Source organism: Xenopus laevis, chromosome 8L (assembly GCF_017654675.1).
Source record: "Xenopus laevis strain J_2021 chromosome 8L, Xenopus_laevis_v10.1, whole genome shotgun sequence".
NCBI classification, from domain to species: Eukaryota; Metazoa; Chordata; class Amphibia; order Anura; family Pipidae; genus Xenopus; species Xenopus laevis.
The window spans coordinates 128,681,038-128,702,355 of record NC_054385.1 but is presented as its reverse complement, the minus strand read 5'-3'; the positions used below and the strand labels follow the sequence as shown (position 1 = coordinate 128,702,355).

General features: G+C 42.5%; 1 protein-coding gene across 3 annotated transcripts; it reads left to right on the top strand.

Annotated features, from left to right (window-relative positions):
* Positions 1 to 438: 438 nt before the first annotated feature.
* bnipl.L (BCL2/adenovirus E1B 19kD interacting protein like L homeolog) lies at positions 439 to 19,222 on the top strand. Of its 3 annotated transcripts, none has more exons than XM_018228969.2 (10): positions 439 to 823; positions 4,993 to 5,088; positions 11,256 to 11,314; positions 12,303 to 12,518; positions 13,557 to 13,721; positions 15,523 to 15,625; positions 15,798 to 15,929; positions 16,302 to 16,388; positions 17,319 to 17,417; positions 17,496 to 19,222. In XM_018228969.2, exons 1-10 carry the CDS (start codon positions 645 to 647, stop codon positions 17,518 to 17,520), a joined length of 1,161 nt encoding a protein of 386 aa, XP_018084458.1. In that variant the 5' UTR covers positions 439 to 644; the 3' UTR covers positions 17,521 to 19,222.
* Positions 19,223 to 21,318: the final 2,096 nt, after the last annotated feature.

The window sequence follows — 21,318 nt, the reverse complement described above, 5'->3', positions numbered from 1 at the left end:
TGAGACACTGGCATATGAATAGGAGAGGGTCTGAATAGAAAGATGAGTAATAAAAGGTAGCAATAACAATATAGTGTTGCCTTACAGAGCATTTGTTTTTAGATGGGGTCAGTGACCCCCATTTGAAATGTTGAAAGAGTCAGGAAAAAACGGCAAATAATTAAAAAACTGTAAGAAAAATAAAATAAACAATGACCAATTGAAATATTGTTTAGAACTGGCCATTCTATAACAGAGTAAAAGTTAACCTAAAGGTAAACCACCCCTTTAACATTAGGCGTTGACCCGTGTATACACAGCAGAGGTACTCAGCAGTAATTGCTAGTAGAGCCTGCTGTTGCAGGGAGATTCAACTCACAGTTGTTGGACTACAACTCCCACATCACTAAGCATTCTGGGAGCTGCGGTTAATTTCTGCAGTCTCTTGCTGGCACTAGCCTTTAGTCTCTCTAATATACTCCTTTTGGCTAGGCTGATATAAACGAGACCAATAGGGAAGAAATACGAATACAACACATTTTAACCCATTGATTGCCACCAACGTAGATTCCTTGGTTCTGCTGGCAGGCAGGGGGTTAATGCAGGACTCTGGAAGCTGATACTTAAAGCGCCGAGCATTAAGGCCGAGGGGGATCTGCCCATGAATGAGAAGCTCAGCTGATTTAGAAAGGAAAATACAGGTGGAAAAACCAGTTTGCAGTAGGTGTGTACCTGTCGCTGTGAGTCGCCGGCTCCCATGCACTGTTCTTGTGAAGTCCCGAAGCCTTTCCACCGACAAGATGGGCACCTACATCGAGGGGCATGAAAAACAACAGCAGGAGAGGTAAGTCGGTGTGTGACTAACAAGGAACACTGGGGGTAGATCATCACTTTAACTGGGGATCATGGGAGCTACAGGGATGGCTGCTGCATTGCCTTTTATTGCAACACGCTGCATTTTTGATGCATGTTTGCAATATATTCAAATGCAGAAACGCTCCTTCATCTCCCAAACTTGCACTCATGCAGGCTGCATTATTATTATTGCCTTGTTAAAGGGATGATTGGACCTGGTTATATTGGACCTGGGAGGCAGCCAAAGCCTCAATACACTCACATCTTTATGACCTGCTGTAAATAGATCAGCAAACACAAGTGTGGCTAATAAACCACTGCCCAAGTCCTGCTCAACCCCCTCAGTAAAAATGTTTTGGTGCTCAGGTAGGTACTGATCCTTGGGTGGGATGATATCCTAGTTACTAAATGAGGAGCGGAATTGCCTGGAGCTACCAATCAGCCGCTAGTTTTGATCAGTCTACAACCATTTAGAAAATGAAAGCAAAGATCTGATTGGTTACAAAGGGCAACTGCAATGATGTTGTTTAGTGCACCCCCCAACCTTTTCTCACACTGAGTGAGGGTGAAGGGTTCAGCAGTACAGGTATGGGACCTGTTATCCAGAATGCTTGGGACCTGGGGTTTTCCATAGGGATGCACTGAATCCAGGATTCGGTTCGGTAATCATTTTTAGCAGGATTCGGATTTGGCTGAATCGAATCCTTAAAATCATGTGACTTTTCGGCACAAAACAAGAAAGTATAAAATGTTTTTTTTTTATTATCTATTTTCCCTCCCCCTCACTGATTTGCATATGCAAATTAGGATTCGGTTCGGTATTCGGCCTTTTTAAAAAAAAGTGGATTCGGTGCATCCCTAGTTTTCCACATAACGGATCTTTCTGTAATTCAGATCTTTATACCTTTAGTCTACTAGAAAATCATATAAACATTAAATAAACCCAATAGGCTGGTTTTGACTCCAATAAGGATTAATTATATCTTAGTTGGGATCAAGTACAAGTGACTGTTTTATTATTACACAGAAAAAGGAAATACTTTTTAAACATTTGGATAAAGTGGAGTCTATGGGAGATGACTTTTACGTAATTCGGAGCTTTGTGGATAACTGGTCTCCGAATAACAGATCCCATACCTGTACGACTGTTTCACTCATCACGGAGGCTCAGGAATAGGAGCACATATTGTTCTGAGGAGTCACACAATGTCATTGAGCTGTAGGGACATGCCCTGGGCTGTTGGCAGGATCAGCAGGCATCACAGTGAAACTGCCACACACAAACAAACTGCCATGATAAAGCTGAGTCACAACAATCAGAAGAACCTCTCCCTTCCTGGAGGGACACATGGTGACTTGACCTCATTTCTCTGGGGTGTTGTTTGCTACAGACCACAATCCATCACTAGGGAAAACGATCATGTGATCCTGTTGATAAACTCATAAGCCATGATTGGGCAATGCACATACAGGAAGAAGGTGCAACCTGAGGCACTTCCTGTCAGCTGATGATCACCCTCATAAGCCCAATGGTGGCCATGGCCAAGAGTATTTTCTTTTTGGGGCAACATTCATTCTATTGGGTCCCACTACAGTCACTTCATAATAATCAACTGTAAAGAAAGGTCATATTGTTCCACCATAGACACCCATAGCAACCAACCAGCAATTATCTCTTAAAGGCCAAGTGCAGAAAGATCAAAAAAATGCCGAATTCTCATTAGTTGATAAGTGTTACTCCTGAGTACAGCTGATGTTCTTTTGTGAATTGCCCCCCCCTTTCATCGCTAACGGATATAAAGCCAATTGGTTGTCATAATCTGTTGCTTAAGTATTCATTTTGGGGGGTATAGTTTTCTTTTAAGGGGTAGTTTGCCTTTAAATGAACGGTTAGTATGATAGTTGCAGATGGTCTTACATTTTTATTTTCTGTTGGTTTTTGAGAGATTTAGTTTATTCATTCAGCTGCTCTCCAGTTTAGAACTACAAAAACTACCTGGTAAGGATGCACCTACTCCGCTATTTGGGATCAGTGTCGGACTGGGACACCAGGGGCCCACCCAAAAACCTTTAGACCAGGGGCCTACTCTAAGTATTATTTTCTTCCTTTCCTCACTCAACCTCTATTCTCATATTCTCTTTTCTTTACATACTATAACCTATTATTCCATCTATTTAGCCTCTTTATTCTCATAGAAATAGGGAATGACCATGAAATAGGCCAAATGTTTAGAAGCAGGAGGGACCACTGACACCTGGGCCCACCGGGACATTTCCTGGTATCCCTGTGGGCCAGTCCAACACTGTTTGGGATTCGGCCGAATGCTTTGTGAAAGATTCAGCCGAAACCGAATCCTAATTTAATTGGTTTTGGGAAAGGAAAAAGTGGGGACATTTTTTATTTACTTCGTGGTTTTGTGATAAAGTCACGTGATTTCCCTCCCGCCCCCAATTTACATATGGAAATTAGGATTCGGTTCGGCCAAGCACAAGGATTTGGCCTAATCCAAATCCTGGCTTCCGTGCATCCTTAGTTGCTAGGACCCAATTGACCCTAGCAACCAGGCAATGATTTAAATGAGACACTGACGGGTGAGCAGGAGAGGGTCTGAATGGAAAGTAACAACGCAAAAATTGCAGCAGATGCCGGGGGTCAGTGACCCCTATTGAAAGGCTGAAACACAGAGAAGAGGAAAGCAAATACAGAAAATGAAGACCAACTGAAAAGTTGCAACAGATTGGACATAGCAGATCATGATAAAACATACCACCCTGTGCCAAAATTAGACATTCCTCGCTATATCTTTCTTATTGTAACTATCCCCCCCAGGTACCCCAAACTCACAACCCCAATCAACAGCTATTATTAGTCATTATTCCAGGATTTATCAACTCCATTCCTCCATGAGTAGAAAGTCATATTGGGCAGTTTTGCAGAAAGGGGTTACCCTAACCCTAATACAATAGTTTTCTAGGGTGAACTTACTGTTAGGGGCTGATTTATCAACTCCATTCCTCCAAACCCATTCCAGCACAGCTTTTGTTTTAATCTCAACTGAGGCACTCAGTATGGCAGCTCCACCTGTAATGAATTAGGCCTCAGGAGTCGTACAGCACCCTCCCTTCCTGTGAGGGGAAAACAAATCGTAGCAGTGCTTTGGCCATAGGCAGAATCTATGAATGGAATGGTCCTTTTATTATCTTAAAGGAGCCCATTCAGTGCTGAATACTAGTTGGTGCATGTCCCTGGCACTGTGACGTTTATATCAATGTAGGTAAATAGAAGTGAAGATGTGGGGAGATTGTATTGTTACTAAGGAGACCTTTGGGAGTGCCTAAAATCCAGCTGCCCTGCCCTAGCTCCCAGCTACCTGGGATGGGTGATGTCAGCAACTCAGGGATAGTTTGGGCTGTACTGAGTCTTGTTCTTTCCTGCAAGCTGACTCCTGATTTGTCCTTGTATGTAAGTACTCCTCTCCCAATTCCAGTCTAACACCAGTATGCTTAATCATTTCACTGTCACTTGCTTATGTCAATGCAGCTAAGGAATAAAAAAATATAATTCATACAAACGCACGTGACTGCACAGAAACCATCCCTGTCTGCAGCATGCACCTAAATGAATAGCTGATTGGCCATGCAAGATGTACATTTAAAGGAAGGTTGCTGTAACTTAAAACAGGTGCTCAACTACAACTCCCAGCATCCCCTAATAGATTTTGATTGTGGACTATTTTTTTTAACATCTTGTAAAATCAGTTTCAACCTAAATCTGCCATGCTAAATAAAATAACTCGTATTCATTCCCTTTATTATGTCACTAAAGAGATACAAGCTCCTGAAACAGGACAACTATAGTTTCCCTGGGTGAATATCTTAATTGGCTTCTGCATGGCTGCACAGAAAACAGTGAAGTCTGCAGCATGCATCTATATAGCAATTAAATGGATTTGCAGATTATGGAGTTTATTTGTAAAAACTGGTCAAAGAGTGGTAAAATAGGATGAACTATACATGCTCTGTTCGGGTAGGACCCCACCTAGTCCCAATGATTTAAAGGTGCTTTACTTTACTTGTCCTTTAAAATGAAAATAAATCCTGTATATATGTGTTGGAATGTGAGGATGTAAAGGGAAGGTTCTCCTTGTTTCCATTCAGCGGCTCCAGTAAATGCTATGGGCCTCAGTCCTCTGCCCCCAAGGGAATCGATGACATGGAGCTGAAGGAGGAATGGCAGGATGAAGATTTTCCCAGGTAAGAACAGACTCAGCCTTGTATATGGTTAATTGTCTCTTCATAATTCTCATCCCTACCCTATACTGGACCAACCCTCATTTTATATATGGTGATTTATGGAAATATATGGCTTGGCACAATATCTGTACCAAACTATATATAGTAACCCATAGCAACCAATCAGACGTGTGTTTTTAAACAGCTGACACATACACACACACACACACACACATATATATATATATATATATATATATATAATACATAAAAGCCATTAATATTTTGTAAATGATATCCTTATAAACGGTGAGTTCTGATGTAATTTCTGTCACATGACTCACTGAAACGTGTGTATTATAATAAATAAAGTACCCCCAGTTGCAAAATATGAGGATATTAGAAGTTACCTCGGAGTTCCATGACCTGTATAAAAATACTCCGCCTTCAGCCTCGTACTTTTATATGTTCATGAAACTCCTCTGTAACTTATAATTAGGGATGCCCCGAATCCAGGATTCGGTTCGGGATTCGGCCTTTTTCCGCAGGATTCTGATTCGGCCGAATCCTTCTGCCAGGCCGAACCTAATCCTAATTTGCATATGCAAATTAGGGTTGGGGCGGAAATTGTGTGACTTTTTGCCCCAAAACAAGGAAGTAAAAAATGTTTTCCCCTTCCCACCCCTAATATGTATATGCAAATTAGGATTCGATATTCGGCCAACTCTTTTGCGAAGGATTCGGTGGTTCGCCCGAATCCAAAATAGTGGATTTGGTGCATTTCTACTTATAATATCCTTATATTTTACAGGATCTTGTAAAAATATACATATATGGGATGCACCGAATCCACTATTTCCGAATCCGAATTTGCATATGCAAATTAGGGGTGGGAAAGTGAAAAAAAATTTACTTCCTTGTTTTGTGCCAAAAAGTCAAACTATTTCTCTCCCCCCCCCCTAATTTTCATTTGCAAATTAGGATTCTGAAAAAAGTTACAGCACTCACAGGGTTTTGTAATAGGCAGTTTTATTAGAACTCAACGTGACGAAGATCCCTGTGAGGGATCGAAAGGTTGAGTTCTAATAAAACTATTTTTGATTCACAAAACTCTGTGAGTGTCGCAACTTTTTTGTTATTTGATTTCCTTTTTGCTGGCACTCAGGTATTATTTGGGTTAACGGTGTGCACCATTACGATTTGTATGTATATATATATATATATATATTTGTTGAGCCCCATGTTCCCACTCAATATATTTATTTTTAAATGTGGAAATATATGGTATGGACTGTGGCGATATTTATACCAACCAATATCTAGTAACCCATGGAAACCAATCAGATGTGTGTGATTTAACAACTGACCAGCTGTGGTAGTGTGTGTTCATACATGGCTTTTGAAGGAAAAAAAAGTAAAATCTCTAAATATCTGCAGTGAGTAGAAAGACATATTGGGCAGTTTTGCATTCTTCAGAAAGGGGTAACCCTAATACAAATTGTTTTCTAGAGTGAACTTATTGTTAGGGGCTTTTCTTACACACAAAATGAAGGCAGCAGTGGTGTAACTACATATTACTGGGCCCCACAGCAAATTATTTTTCAGGCCCCAAAATGTTGACCTGTTTTAACACTATTTATTGGAACTGTATGGGGTTCCTATACCCATAACTACCAACTGTCCCATTTTTTGCGGGACAGTCCCAATTTTGACAGGTTAACCTGTAGTCCCAGATTGTTAATGAAATGTCCCGACTTTCTCTTTGATCTCCAGAGCCCAGAATAGATACTTAGATACTTTTGTAACAATATAAGATAAGCAAAGAAACAATTGTAAGCAGGACTTTTCGGGAAACAGTGTTGCCCTGCACTGGTAAAACTGATGTGTTTGCTTAAGAAACACTACTATTGTTTATATAAATAAGCTGCTGTGTAGCAATGGGGGCAGCCATTCAAAGGAGAAAAAGCTCAAGTTACACAGCAGATAGCGAATATCTGTCTGTCTAATGGTGTTATCTGTTATCCACTATTTAACCTGTGCATATAGCCGTTTTTCAATTTCCGCCATTGCTCCACAGCAGCTTGTTTATATGAACTATAGTAGTGTTTCTGAAGCAAACACATCAGTTTTACCAGTGCAGTGCAACACTACATGATATTTTCATTAATTTAAAACACTTAAATTTTTTGGTGCTACTGTTCCTTTAAGGGCAGAGACAGATGAGAAGATTTGGGGAGATTTAGTCACCCAGCGACAAATCGGCTCTTCTTCGGGCAGTTACGAAAAGGGGGCGGTCCATAATGCAAAAGGGGCAGGGCTACACAGCGTGCAGCAACAGGGGGCGGAGCAACATTGCGGCAATGTCAAGAACACTGCAAAAACAGGAAAGTTCTGTGCGAATTGGTGGCAGGCCGAGGGCATTTTTTTAAAGGGTATTAGAAATTACCGGCAACTGCATTTGTAATACCGGCCCTGGCAGGTGTTTTACTGGCTAGGCCGGTAAAATACCGGCCGGGTGGCAACCCTAGATTTGTTGCCGGGCGACAAAATCTCCTTGAATTTCCACGTGTGTCTCTCTGCCCTAAAGGGCAATTAACCTTCATTAGCAAAACTGTAAAAACACATAAAGACCACAGAAATGTGTTCGAACTTTCAAAACCTGCCAAATTCTGTGCAGCAAATCCTTTTGTGCCTCTTTCTATTTCCAAAATGTTGGGAGGTTATGCCTGTACCTGCAGCCGCAAGGTCTGCTTCCTCTGTAGTTAAACTCCTTCTGGAGTAGCTAGAAACATATAAATATGTGGTATCATTGTAATAAGAAGTTCCATAGTTTGTGTATGGAATTTTATCTTCTACCTAACAGCACGTGGGCATATGTAGTTAAAAAGTCACAGCAGCTCCTAAATTCCTTTTAAAAACAAGTGAGTCTATTAAGGTCTCAATACAAAGTAATATTTTTGGGCTACATTAGAAAACACCCCTAGATATGAGGAACCCCTCACATAATCTACTTGTTACAGGCCCCTCCCACTTACCCATCATTCTATGTGTGTGTCACATGGTATCAGTGAATCAGTGAGGGAAAAACTCACCTAGATATGAGGAACCCCTCACATAAACTACTTGTTACAGGCCCCTCCCACTTACCCATCATTCTATGTGTGTGTCACATGGTATCAGTGAATCAGTGAGGGAAAAACACACCTAGATATGAGGAACCCCTCACATAATCTACTTGTTACAGGCCCCTCCCACTTACCCATCATTCTATGTGTGTGTCACATGGTATCAGTGAATCAGTGAGGGAAAAACTCACCTAGATATGAGGAACCCCTCCCATAAACTACTTGTTACAGGCTCCTCCCACTTACCCATCATTCTATGTGTGTGTGTCACATGGTATCAGTGAATCAGTGAGGGAAAAACACACCTAGATATGAGGAACCCCTCACATAAACTACTTGTTACAGGCCCCTCCCACTTACCCATCATTCTATGTGTGTGTCACATGGTATCAGTGAATCAGTGAGGGAAAAACTCACCTAGATATGAGGAACCCCTCACATAAACTACTTGTTACAGGCCCCTCCCACTTACCCATCATTCTATGTGTGTGTGTGTCACATGGTATCAGTGAGGGAAAAACACACCTAGATATGAGGAACCCCTCACATAAACTACTTGTTACAGGCCCCTCCCACTTACCCATCATTCTATGTGTGTGTGTGTCACATGGTATCAGTGAGGGAAAAACACACCTAGATATGAGGAACCCCTCACATAATCTACTTGTTACAGGCCCCTCCCACTTACCCATCATTCTATGTGTGTGTGTCACATGGTATCAGTGAATCAGTGAGGGAAAAACTCACCTAGATATGAGGAACCCCTCACATAATCTACTTGTTACAGGCCCCTCCCACTTACCCATCATTCTATGTGTGTGTGTCACATGGTATCAGTGAATCAGTGAGGGAAAAACACACCTAGATATGAGGAACCCCTCACATAAACTACTTGTTACAGGCCCCTCCCACTTACCCATCATTCTATGTGTGTGTCACATGGTATCAGTGAATCAGTGAGGGAAAAACTCACCTAGATATGAGGAACCCCTCACATAAACTACTTGTTACAGGCCCCTCCCACTTACCCATCATTCTATGTGTGTGTGTCACATGGTATCAGTGAATCAGTGAGGGAAAAACACACCTAGATATGAGGAACCCCTCACATAAACTACTTGTTACAGGCCCCTCCCACTTACCCATCATTCTATGTGTGTGTGTCACATGGTATCAGTGAATCAGTGAGGGAAAAACACACCTAGATATGAGGAACCCCTCACATAAACTACTTGTTACAGGCCCCTCCCACTTACCCATCATTCTATGTGTGTGTCACATGGTATCAGTGAATCAGTGAGGGAAAAACTCACCTAGATATGAGGAACCCCTCACATAAACTACTTGTTACAGGCCCCTCCCACTTACCCATCATTCTATGTGTGTGTCACATGGTATCAGTGAATCAGTGAGGGAAAAACTCACGTAGGAATGAGGGACATACAGATATGTATAGGGGCATATTCTAGGATAAAGAGAGACCCTGGGAACTGCATACACCACCTAATTTATACAAGTGATTCCAAACACATAACCAACTGGCTACAAGAGGTGTTACACCATGTGACATATCCATGCAGCCAGTAGTTAAATAATAAAGGTGTAATGCTCACAATGGACAGGTTTTCTATGACATGGACTAAGACAACTTCCTTCCTGTTGGATCCTGTTCTGCCATTGAGCTGCTACAGTATCTCCTCCCCACTGGCCTTTCTCAGGCTTCTCTTAAATCAGCTCTTTGAATCCTTGGCCCAATATCAGTGTAATTGCTCTGAAGCGGAACTGATCAATGTGACAGCTGGCTCTACCAGATTTCCCTCCCTTTGTTGCTTCAGTCGTACCCACTGCCAGCTTAGCCAAACCAGCCCCATTCATTGCTGTTACAGAATCTCCAGGGGCCAAGTTTCAGCTGCACTTATCCTACATCCAAAACTCCATGGAGAAAATGATGCCTATATAAATGGCCCCATAAAACCTTAGATTTCTACCTAAATGTTGGTAAGAGAGACTACCAGTGGTTAATTGCTCATAGAGGGTTAATTACCTCATATTTACTTGTATTCCTCACTAGCAATAATCAAAAATGCCATGGGGACAAGTGGGGGGAGAGCAAGAGGGCACAGAGATGAAGGGAGATGAGAGAGAGCACATCAAATATGAGGAAGAGGGCACAGATATATAGGGAGAAGGAGTTTGATGGTACAAAAGGAGCCTGAAGAAGATGGAGAGGGCACAGAATTGTAGTGGGAAGAGGTTACAGGAGTGGTGGTAAGGAGGATGGCACAGAGATGTTGGGAACATAAGAGAGGACACAGAAGTAGAGTATAAGAGTAGAGTTAAAGCAGAGAAGAGAGACCGTACAGGGATGTGGGGAGGAGCAGGAAGAAGAGGAAAAGGGAACATGTGGGAGACAGTTGATAAGGCACAGAAATGTGGGAAGAAGCAAAGCGAAAAAAGCACAGGTGTGGGACTCAGGGAGAAGAGTGCAAGGGCAGATGTGAAGAAGAGAGGGTAGAGATGTGGAGGAGACGGCAAAAGCAAGATCTGTATAGAAGCAGAAAGGAGAAGGACATAGATTTGGGGAAAAGGGGCACAGAGATATGGGGAGAAGCAGGCAGAAGAAGGCACAAATATGTGTGGAGAAGCAGGCAGGGAGATGTGGGGAGGAGCAGACAGGAGAGGACACAGATTTGGGGAAGAGGGGCACAGATGTGGGGAGAGGCAGATAGGACAGGGTGCAGAGATGTGATGGAGCATATCTGGGTTGATGCATGGAGGATAACGGAACAGAGCACAGAGATGTTGGGAGAAAGATATGGGTAGCAGGGTGAAGGATAGGACACAGATGTGAGAAGGAGAGAGAAGGTATGGGAGTGGGGTGGAGAAGGTACAAAGACTGGTGTGGGACATGAGCTTGGTGCTGTTACAAACACTTTACCAAAAGAGAGTCTTCCAGTATCCACACCACAACTATTATTTATTGCTTTACTGAGGGTTACAAAATGACTGTTCCTCCATATGGTACAAATATTCTGTCATATTTACAATATTCTATTGTTTCAGGCCTCTTCCGGAGGCAGCTACAGAAGAGGAATTTGAATCCAGTGAATGCAGTCAGTCAGGTAAGATACAAACCCAACTGTTTTACCTGGACCCCTGCCCATTGTGACAGAATTCTCTGTTATACAGATAGCTAGAATTGTAGCCATAAAGCAGGGCAGGACTGCTGCTTTCAATGGGGATCAGCAGGGGCGTAACTATAGAGGAAGCAGACCCTGCGGCTGCAGGGGGGCCCAGGAGGTATAGGGGCCCCATGAGGCCCTAATTCATATACAATTTCAATAAATATTGGAGAAACAAGTCAACCTCTAAACGTTTTGGGGGCCTGAAAAATAATTTGCTGTGGGGCCCAGTAATATCTAGTTACACCACTGGGGATCAGATAGGATCTGTGCAGCCACTGGGACAGAATGCTCTGTTATACAGATAGCTAGAATCTCAGCTGCCATAAAGCAGGACAGGACTGCTGCTTACAATGGGAATTAGTTAGGATCTGTGCAGCCACTGGGACAGAATGCTCTGTTATACAGATAGCTAGAATTGTAGCCATAAAGCAGGGCAGGACTGCTGCTTCCAATGGGGATCAGATAGGATCTGTGCAGCCACTGGGACAGAGCGCTCTGTTATACAGATAGCTAGAATCTCAGCTGCCATAAAGCAGGACAGGACTGTTGCTTATAATGGGAATTAGTTAGGATCTGTGCAGCCACTGGGACAGAGCGCTCTGTTATACAGATAGCTAGAATCTCAGCTGCCATAAAGCAAGACAGGACTGCTGCTTATAATGGGAATTAGTTAGGATCTGTGCAGCCACTGGGACAGAATGCTCTGTTATACAGATAGCTAGAATCTTAGCTGCCATAAAGCAGGACAGGACTGCTGCTTACAATGGGGATCAGATAGGATCTGTGCAGAACTGGGACAGAATGCTCTGTTATTCAGATAGCTAGAATCTCAGCTGCCATAAAGCAGGCTAGGACTGCTGCTTACAATGGGGATCAGATATATAAATATTAAAACACATTTTCTTTGTCTATTTATGACACACAGCTAGCACACCAACCACCATAGAATTATGTGGGAACCGTCACTTTAAAAAGCGCCTATCTGCCCCATCTATAAGCTTTAATCTGGAGAACAGTGGGGAGTCAATTGCCTCGAGTGAACGGGCAGAACAATCCACAGACGACTTAGATTTTGATATTGATGATTTGGAAACTCCAAACAGCAGCGAACTGTTGGACTGCCCTGAATTTGAGTGGGACGGTAAGTTTTGTACAAGTCCTGTTGAAACTTCCTACAGAGCAAATGGTACATTACTGTGCTCATCATATGCTGTTCATATTCTCTGTACTGCTGGCTCTGAATCCTGCATGAGAACAGCTACATTTTTTCAAGAGTCAGAACAATAGAACAGTATGGCTTCTGCTTCAAGGAAAACTAGTTCACTTAGAGTGGAGGGATACGACTACTGAGAGGGCTGATTTCATTTGTCTTTCCTGCAATGCCATCTTCCAAGAGCCTTCCCTCTGTTTCACTACATGTGCCACCTAGTGGCAGTATAGAGAATTTATTGGTAAAGCGCTTTCATTGTATTTGGGCATTTCAGGTAGTTAGGCAGGAGCACTGGGGGGAGCCTGTGGCTTCTAAATGTTAAGGGGGGCCCGGCCGTGCTGTGTTTCCTGGATTAGCTGGGCCCTCCTTGAGTCAGTGAAGCCACCGCCGCACCAAAGTAGGAGCCGAGGAAGAAGAAAAGTAAGTTCCACTGAACACCAATGGTCTTTTTTTTTTTTTAAACCCTTTAAATTGGGGACCCTTGCCACCATGTTTTTAACTTGTAGGGGGGCCCTGGCCACCAATATTTTTTTTCTTAAAGGGGGCCCAGAAAATGTTGTCGTACGGGCGCAAATTCTACATGTAGGCCCTGTAGTTAGGTTAAAGGGTAATTTGCTCTGTGGCCCCAGCATTGCAGGGACCCTATAGAATGTAAATATATAGACCAAACTACAAAATGCCAATCAAATTGTCAGTAGGCAGAGAGAAGGGGCAGTGACCAACCCAGGCCCTATAATCAGTTGCATCCTCCTCTTCCTCCTACTCTCGATTAAACATGAGCCAGATACACAGGGCTTTGTGGTATAAATGTTTCTGCACCTTTTAAAACTTGCACGTTTTAGTTATAAGTGTATATGAATTGCTGTGTCTGGGGCTTACTGACAAGGAGTTGTTTATTATAACTACAAGGCTAGCTGCCCTTCTGCACCAGTGTGTCAGATCAGAAATTGTGCTTTACCCCCCTATTAGATGACCTGCCAAAGGCCAAAGGGACGGAGAGCTCTGTCTGCTCGGAGAGCCGCGTGACTGACATGGAAGACCAAAATGGCAGAAAGTGGCGGATATTTCTGATGGGAGAACACAAAGTTGACATGACCGCTATAGAGCCATATAAACAAGTGATCTCCCATGGAGGTAAAGGGAAATGCATCTGTATTCTAACTCGAATATCTGCATAAATCACAGTAGGTACCACATTATGTACCGCATTATAGGATATAAGAAGTCAACAAGGAGTTCCATGGCCATATAAGGACATGAGGCCTTTACAGAGTCATCATTATGAGGTTGTGGAATGCACTGCCGGGTGATGTTGTGATGGCTGATTCAGTTAATGACTATAAGAGGGACTTGGATGATTTCTTGGACAGACATAATATCAAAGGCTATTGTGATACTAAACTCTATAGTTAGTATAGATATGGGTATATAGAATTTATGTGAAAGTAGGGAGGGGTGTGTGTATGGGGCTGGGTTTTCATTTGGAGGGGTTGAACTTGATGGACTTTGTCTTTTTTCAACCCAATTTAACTATGTAACTATGTAACTATTATATACGGGTGATACTAAAAGCTCATTTTGGGATGAACAGCTTCTGTAACCCTGGGAAGCCACACAGTAACACACTGAAAAAAGAAGAAACAGTGATAGAAAGTGATAGCTAAATATAAAAAGGATCAGATTGCACATCTTTTAATCTCAGCAATGTCACTAGGGCAGTGATTGTAACCTTAGGTCTAGTAATGACTGCTTTGCGGAACTGACAATTCATCTAACAGGAATGGCAAAATAAGTAAAAGCTGTTCCTGCTGAATTGTGCTTACAGGGGAATACCTATGCTGTCAGTTTTATGGGATCTCTCTGTACAGACTATGAGCAAATTTAGGGACTGTTCCTGCTGAATTGTGTTTAGTACAGGGAATACCTACACTGCCATAGTTTTATGGGATCTCTCTGTACAGACTATGAGCAAATTTAGGGGACTGTTCCTGCTGAATTGTGCTCAGTACAGGGGAATACCTATGCTGCCATAGTTTTATGGGATCTCTCTGTACAGACTATGAGCAAATTTAGGGACTGTTCCTGCTGAATTGTGCTTAGTACAGGGGAATACCTATGCTGCCATAGTTTTATGGGATCTCTCTGTACAGACTATGAGCAAATTTAGGGACTGTTCCTGCTGAATTGTGCTTAGTACAGGGAATACCTATGCTGTCAGTTTTATGGGATCTCTCTGTACAGACTATGAGCAAATTTAGGGTCTGTTCCTGCTGAATTGTGCTTAGTACATGGGAATACCTATGCTTCCATAGTTTTATGGGATCTCTCTGTACAGACTATGAGCAAACTTAGGTGCTGTTCCTGCTAAATTGTGTTTAGTACAGGGAGTACCTTTGCTGCCATAGTTTTATGGGATCTCTCTGTACAGACTATGAGCAAACTTAGGGGACTGTTCCTGCTGAATTGTGCTTAGTACAGGGGAATACCTATGCTGCCATAGTTTTATGGGATCTCTCTGTACAGACTATGAGGGATCTCTCTGTACAGACTATGAGCAAACTTAGGGACTGTTCCTGCTGAATTGTGCTTAGAACAGGGAATACCTATGCTGCCATAGTTATACGGGTTCTCTCTGTACAGACTATGAGCAAACTTAGGGGACTGTTCCTGCTGAATTGTGCTTAGTACAGGGGAATAACTATGTTCCTAAACTAGCACACAACACAAGATTGTGATTGGTTGTGCCTGTATGCATGTTTATGTATCATTAGCAAAGGCAGAGTGTTACTTTATGGCCTGTTGCACACTGGGCACAGTTTTGGAACATAGCACATATTCTGTACTTGTGAAGTGTCAGTGGCAGAGCAAAGACAGAACCCTCAGTCATTCTGTGCTGGGGGGCTGCCTTATACACTTATTCTCTCTGTACTTGCAGGTTATTATGGGGAAGGCCTGAACGCAGTTATTGTATTTGCATCCTGTTACTTGCCGGAGGATTCCATCCCAGATTATCAGTATGTGCTGAACAACCTATTCAGGTAACTCCTAAATACCTCTAGGGCCGCCCAATTCATGGCAGCTATTGTACAACTACAACTCCCATCAGGCCTCTTCAACTAGTAAGGGTTGATGTGATTTGTCGTTCCACACTTGGCTCCTACATCCCAATAACACACTGGTTGTTTAAGTGACCTTTATTCTTGCACTCAGGTATATCATAGGGACGTTGGATTTAATGGTGGCTGATGACTACATGTTGGTGTATCTCAATGGTGCTACTCCCCGCTGCAAAATTCCCCCAATCAGCTGGATCAAGCGATGTTACCAGGCTACGGGCAGACGGTAAATTCACCTCTCAGCTTTGCGCGGGATTAAAAAATGTAAGGAATATTGTGGTTATTTACCTTTAACACATTAAATTGTGTCTGGAGAATGTCTTATTGCAGACCAAACCACAGGGAACTTGAGTTATCCTTTAAATGTAACCTTATATAAACAGAATTCACTTTCAATGCATTTTACTACATTCTGCAGTAAGTCAGGGGACCAGTTACTGCTCAGTGCGACTCATGAAGTTGCGGTTGCAGGGGTCTGGCATGTGTGTAGATTCTAATGTGGCCAAGGTAGGTACTGTGGTAGGAACTGAAGAGATGTATCTGTATTAGTCCATTTCTGTCCATTCATGATGTGCAATTTACTGTTTTTTTGCCTTAGGTTAAAGAAAAACCTAAAATCTGTATTAATTCTGCACCCCACTTGGTACGTCAGAGCCCTGCTGGCAATTACTCGCCCATTTATAAGGTAATGGGTCCCCTCTGTCCCAATCTCAGATCTCTTGTAGACTCTTCTAGAATTGCCCTGTATTTGGCTCCACCCATACTACCCTCAGTCCCAACCTGTATCCTATTCCCATTGATGAGAAGCCTCCCCTACGCCATGATGTTGCCAATACTAGGCCTCGCTGTGGGGATAATGTTCTCAGGTTGATGAGTAGTGTTGACTTGCTACCACACATACTGATGTATGCCTGAAAGCTCAGTCTTGGACCCATCAGACTATAGAATCCTTTCCAACAGTTCCTGTACCATCCATTATGGCAAACTCCAAATGGGCTTTGATATGGGTTTCTTCAGCAGTGATACTTCTATTTTATAAAGTCCAGCTCAGTGAAGTGTGCAGGTTTTAGTCGGTCCCATGGACATTGTCTCCCATCTCAGCTGCAGATCCCTTCAGCTCCTTCAGAGTCACCATTGGCCTCTTGGTTGGTTCTCAAACTAATGTCCTTCTGGTGGGCAGCCTTCTTTAGGCATAGTTTTGCCATATCCTTTCCATGTATTAATAATGGAAATAACAGTGGGATATTATTTTATATGTCAACCTTGATTGGTTCTTCTCCAGAACTTTATACTAGACTTGCTTTCATAGCCCCTTGGTCTCCACAATGCTCTTTGCTAAGAAATGTTCTCTAACAAACTCTGGGGTCTTCTAGAAACTGGGCTGTGGATACTAAAACAGTCTACATTTTGAAAACTGTAGATCCCCCCCCACCGCCACTACCACCACTTTGGACTATTTGGTGTAGATCAGTGACATAGAACCCACCATTAAAAGGGATACAAGACATTGTTATGGAGTTAGTTGGGATTTTAAGGGATACAACACATTGGGTAGGATATTTCAGGCCAGTTATGATGCTTCCAATCATTCCAGTTATATTTATATCTGTTACAGCTCAAAGTTTTGGAAGAAGGTGAAGTTCATCAGCAGCCTGGAGGATCTGTCCATGGTGGTGTCGATGGAGCAAATTCACATTCCAGACTGTATCAGGCAGTAAGTGAGATCCTTCCTATCAAGAAAGAGTCATAAATTCTACCAACTGAGTCTTGTTCTCTCTCTTGTTCCCACCAGGTTAGATAAAGAGATGAATCCCTAAATCCCCAGACCCCAACTCTGATTTATCTCTGCTTGGAGCTGAAGAACTTTGAAGGTGCTTTTGGGGTATACACCCCACAATTGACCTGTGTGCTGCCCAATTGATATTGCGCCTCCTGGAAGGATATTTGATAAACTGATGCAGCCCGTAGGGGCTACTGGACTTCTTTGCAGGCACTTAAACTGTTTGTATTGCACCAGTTCACCTGCAACCTACTGCCACTAAAGGAGAGTCACCTGTGCATGATGGTCGTCATGGCCCCTTCAGATTTTGTAAAACTACAACCCCCAGCATGCCTCCATTGGTCGAGCTTCCTAAGGGATGCTGGGAGCTGTAGCTCTGCATCATATGGCCTACCTAATGATCCGATCCAGTCCTGGTATTTCAGAGACCTTATTTCACATTACAATGCAATATTAGAGGAATTAGGCTTTATTAAACCCAGGACTGGATCGTTATCACCCTAATGATATGAAGTTAGGTGACTCTGTTGTTATAATATATAACTCTCCCTAGCAATGAGACAATATTTTTGATGTCTGAAAGAATGATAAACAGGACAGAGAGGAGCAATAAAATAAAAGTGCTTAAAAATATAGCTTGGCTGCCAGGACATGCACCCTAGCAACCACATAGAACTGTCTAATTCCAGCTTAGAATGTAGATTCAACTCCAATTCATTTTTTTTTAAATTGCATGACGTGTGCTTGAAACACAGAGCCCCTTTCATGGAATTCCGGAAGATCCTTCTCAAAGCCGCTCTAGAATGTGGGATTCAGTCCCCAAGAAAGAGCGTCAGCTTTTGAGAATTCCATAAAGCATGGTTAATATTGCTTGGCTCACACTAAAGCCGAATGAGTTTTTATTAAATAACCCTGTGTTTATATAACCCAATGTCCATGAAAATGTCCATTCCTGCTCTGAGTTTTTTTTATTTACACTTGCACTGTATGAGATGCCATACTGCTTGCCCCAGCTGAGGCATTCTCCATAAGCTACACCAGAACTGCACCCTCTATGGGTTAAAATAAATATCTCTCTATTAATACTGGCAGAGAAAGTGTTGGCAAAGTAAGATTTCATTCAGCTCTTTTATTAATTTTGCTGCATTTCTGACCACTCATCATCTGCGCAAGGACAATCATGTCACATGATTAATAAAGGAGCTGTGCTTGGTTTGGGGGATGCACATTGGATATACATTTGGTATCTGGACCTCTATGTTTGTGTCTAATTTTATTGGGTGAAGAAGGTGATCTTTAGTTCTATTTTGGATTTGGCCGAACCTCTGAATCCTTCATGAAAGATTCGGCCGAATCCAAATTCTAATTTGCATATGCAAATTAAGGGTGGGAAGGGGAAAACATTTTTACTTCCTTGTTTTGTGACAAAAAGTCATGTGATTTCCTTCCCCGCCCGTAATTTGCATATGCAAATTAAGATTCGGATTTGGTTCGGATGGGAAGAAGGATTTGGTCGAATCCTGGATTCGGTGCATCTTTTATTACAAATGCACAAATGTTAAATTGGAAAAAATACACCAAAAACTGCATTTTTTGCACACAAGTATTTTAGCTTGCTTGTCTGTGTATATATGTGTGTGAATATAACATGGGAGGGTTCTTTACGGGGTGGTGGGAAGTTGTGCTCACTCATTATTCCAATGTACAAATATGAATAAACTGTATTTTTGTATGTTCGACATTTCCGACTGATTTGGTATTTATGAAAAGGCAAATTTTACAGGCACAGGGGTTATGTAACAAAAGGCACAATATTCAGGGCCACCATCAAGTGGGTACAGGGGGTACGGTAGAAGGGGGAGCTTGAGATGGAAATGGGTGATTCAGGGTTTATTAAAGGAGAAGGGATTGTGGAGAGTGGTAGGATTCTGGAAGACCATGGGCAGAGCTGTGACTTGCTTGGTGGGGTAGGCCATCAGTCGTGTGACCATGCATGTGGGGGGCTTCATTCTTTCAAGTACACTTGGTCCTAAACAGCCCTCACTAAATAATGACTGACATCTTACAGCAGCCCATCTTGCATTGACCGGAATCCAGTCCAGGACTGCCTGGTGATCGATGTGACTCGTACCAGTTGGGATTAAGGTGCAGAACATTCCTTGGGGGAGAAGAGTTGAAAGTGAAGAACATTCTTATAGGGCATACGCAGTCAAGAGGCGCCTGATGGTGTGATTGGACAACAATACAACTGCTGAGCCCTGGTTATGTGGTTCATTTATACATAACCAGAGGCAAATGTGGCTTATGTTCTCTTATAAGCAGAACACTTACCCCATAATAGCAGTTGCACTCTTCCTCTTTAGCTTACATGCATAGTTTGGGCTTCTGTATTGTGTCCATCACTGGATTGGGATGGACATCTGCACAGTTGCCTTCATGAAGAACCTGTGGCACTGCATTGAGGTAATCAGCTGCTTTACTTATCGGAGGTTCCTATGGGCATATACCATCAAGGCTTAGACTGGTCTCCTATGGATTATGGTACATGGGTTTTATGCAGAAGAAATGGTGATCAAACTTCTCTGTGTGACATTGCTCAGACTCAGGTCCCTACATTTCCTAACTAATGGCACCTTAACTATACAGTGGGCACATGTGTAGGGCAAAATAAAAATTTTATTTGCTGTTTTGAAGGTTTCCCAGGCTTGTGTAGTGATGCTACATATACCTCCATTGTAACTTCAATTTGGCACCATATGCAAATTAAGCATCGCTAGCGTAACTTTGCTTTGCTTGGCGAATTAACGCTAGTGCAACTTTGCAACCTTACGCTTCCCCTGAGCGCAACTTCGGATTTTAGTGAATTTGCGTAGTGCTGGCGAAAATACGCCTGGCGAAGTGCGGTGAAGCGGACGCTGGCGCAACTACAAATCTTAGTGAATTTGCCCCTCTGTGTTTGCAGATTTAGAGAACTGGGCCGAGTGCATGCAACAATTCTTTGTGCAAAGTGCACCATCAAGGTCCCCTGAATACCCCCAATAAATCCATGGCATATCATAAACTGCATTCCTGAGATATACCCTCGCTCTTGGGAGAGAGTGGTGGAGCCCAACATCTGAGCTTAAAAAAAAATGCAATTGGGGGCATTTCGGGAAGTTCGATAAAAGTGCCACAAATATATAAAACTATATTCCAGAACCAATGAAACAAACAGGCCATTTTTTTTTTTTTCAAACTTGAAAAAGTTTTTATTTATTTTTTTTACATTAGAATTGCATTGACTCTTTCCACAGAGATCATTTTTTTTTCACTTTACATGGAAAAGAAGTAAATTTTTACGCCTTATGCATCACAGATGTGATTATAACAAAGGCAGGCCTAGCTATGCAATGAGTAGAGGTAAGTGGAATTACAATGTGTCGAATAGGCCGGCTATTCTCATACAAGCACGTTACAGACCAGCTGCACAACCTCTTAGGGCAAGGCCAGACGTGGCGTTTTTGCGGCGTTTTTACGTTGTGTTTTTTATGTTTTTTATGCGTAAATACGCATAAACTGCACTACCATTGAAACTAATGGAAAACGCGCTATGGCAATTCACACAGGGCGCTTGCAAGCTGAAATCCGCCACAGGACGCCAGTATTGGCGTTTTTTTGCAGAAACGCCAATATGTCAAGAAACTACCGCATCAATAGACTGTATGGGATCTGCACGTTTGAAACCACACTTTATGTAAATACGCAGCGTATTTTAAATATGGCGTCCAAATTCTCAATGAGAAGTGCATGTTTGGAAAAGAATCCTACGTGCTGAAAAACGCTCGTTGACAGTCGC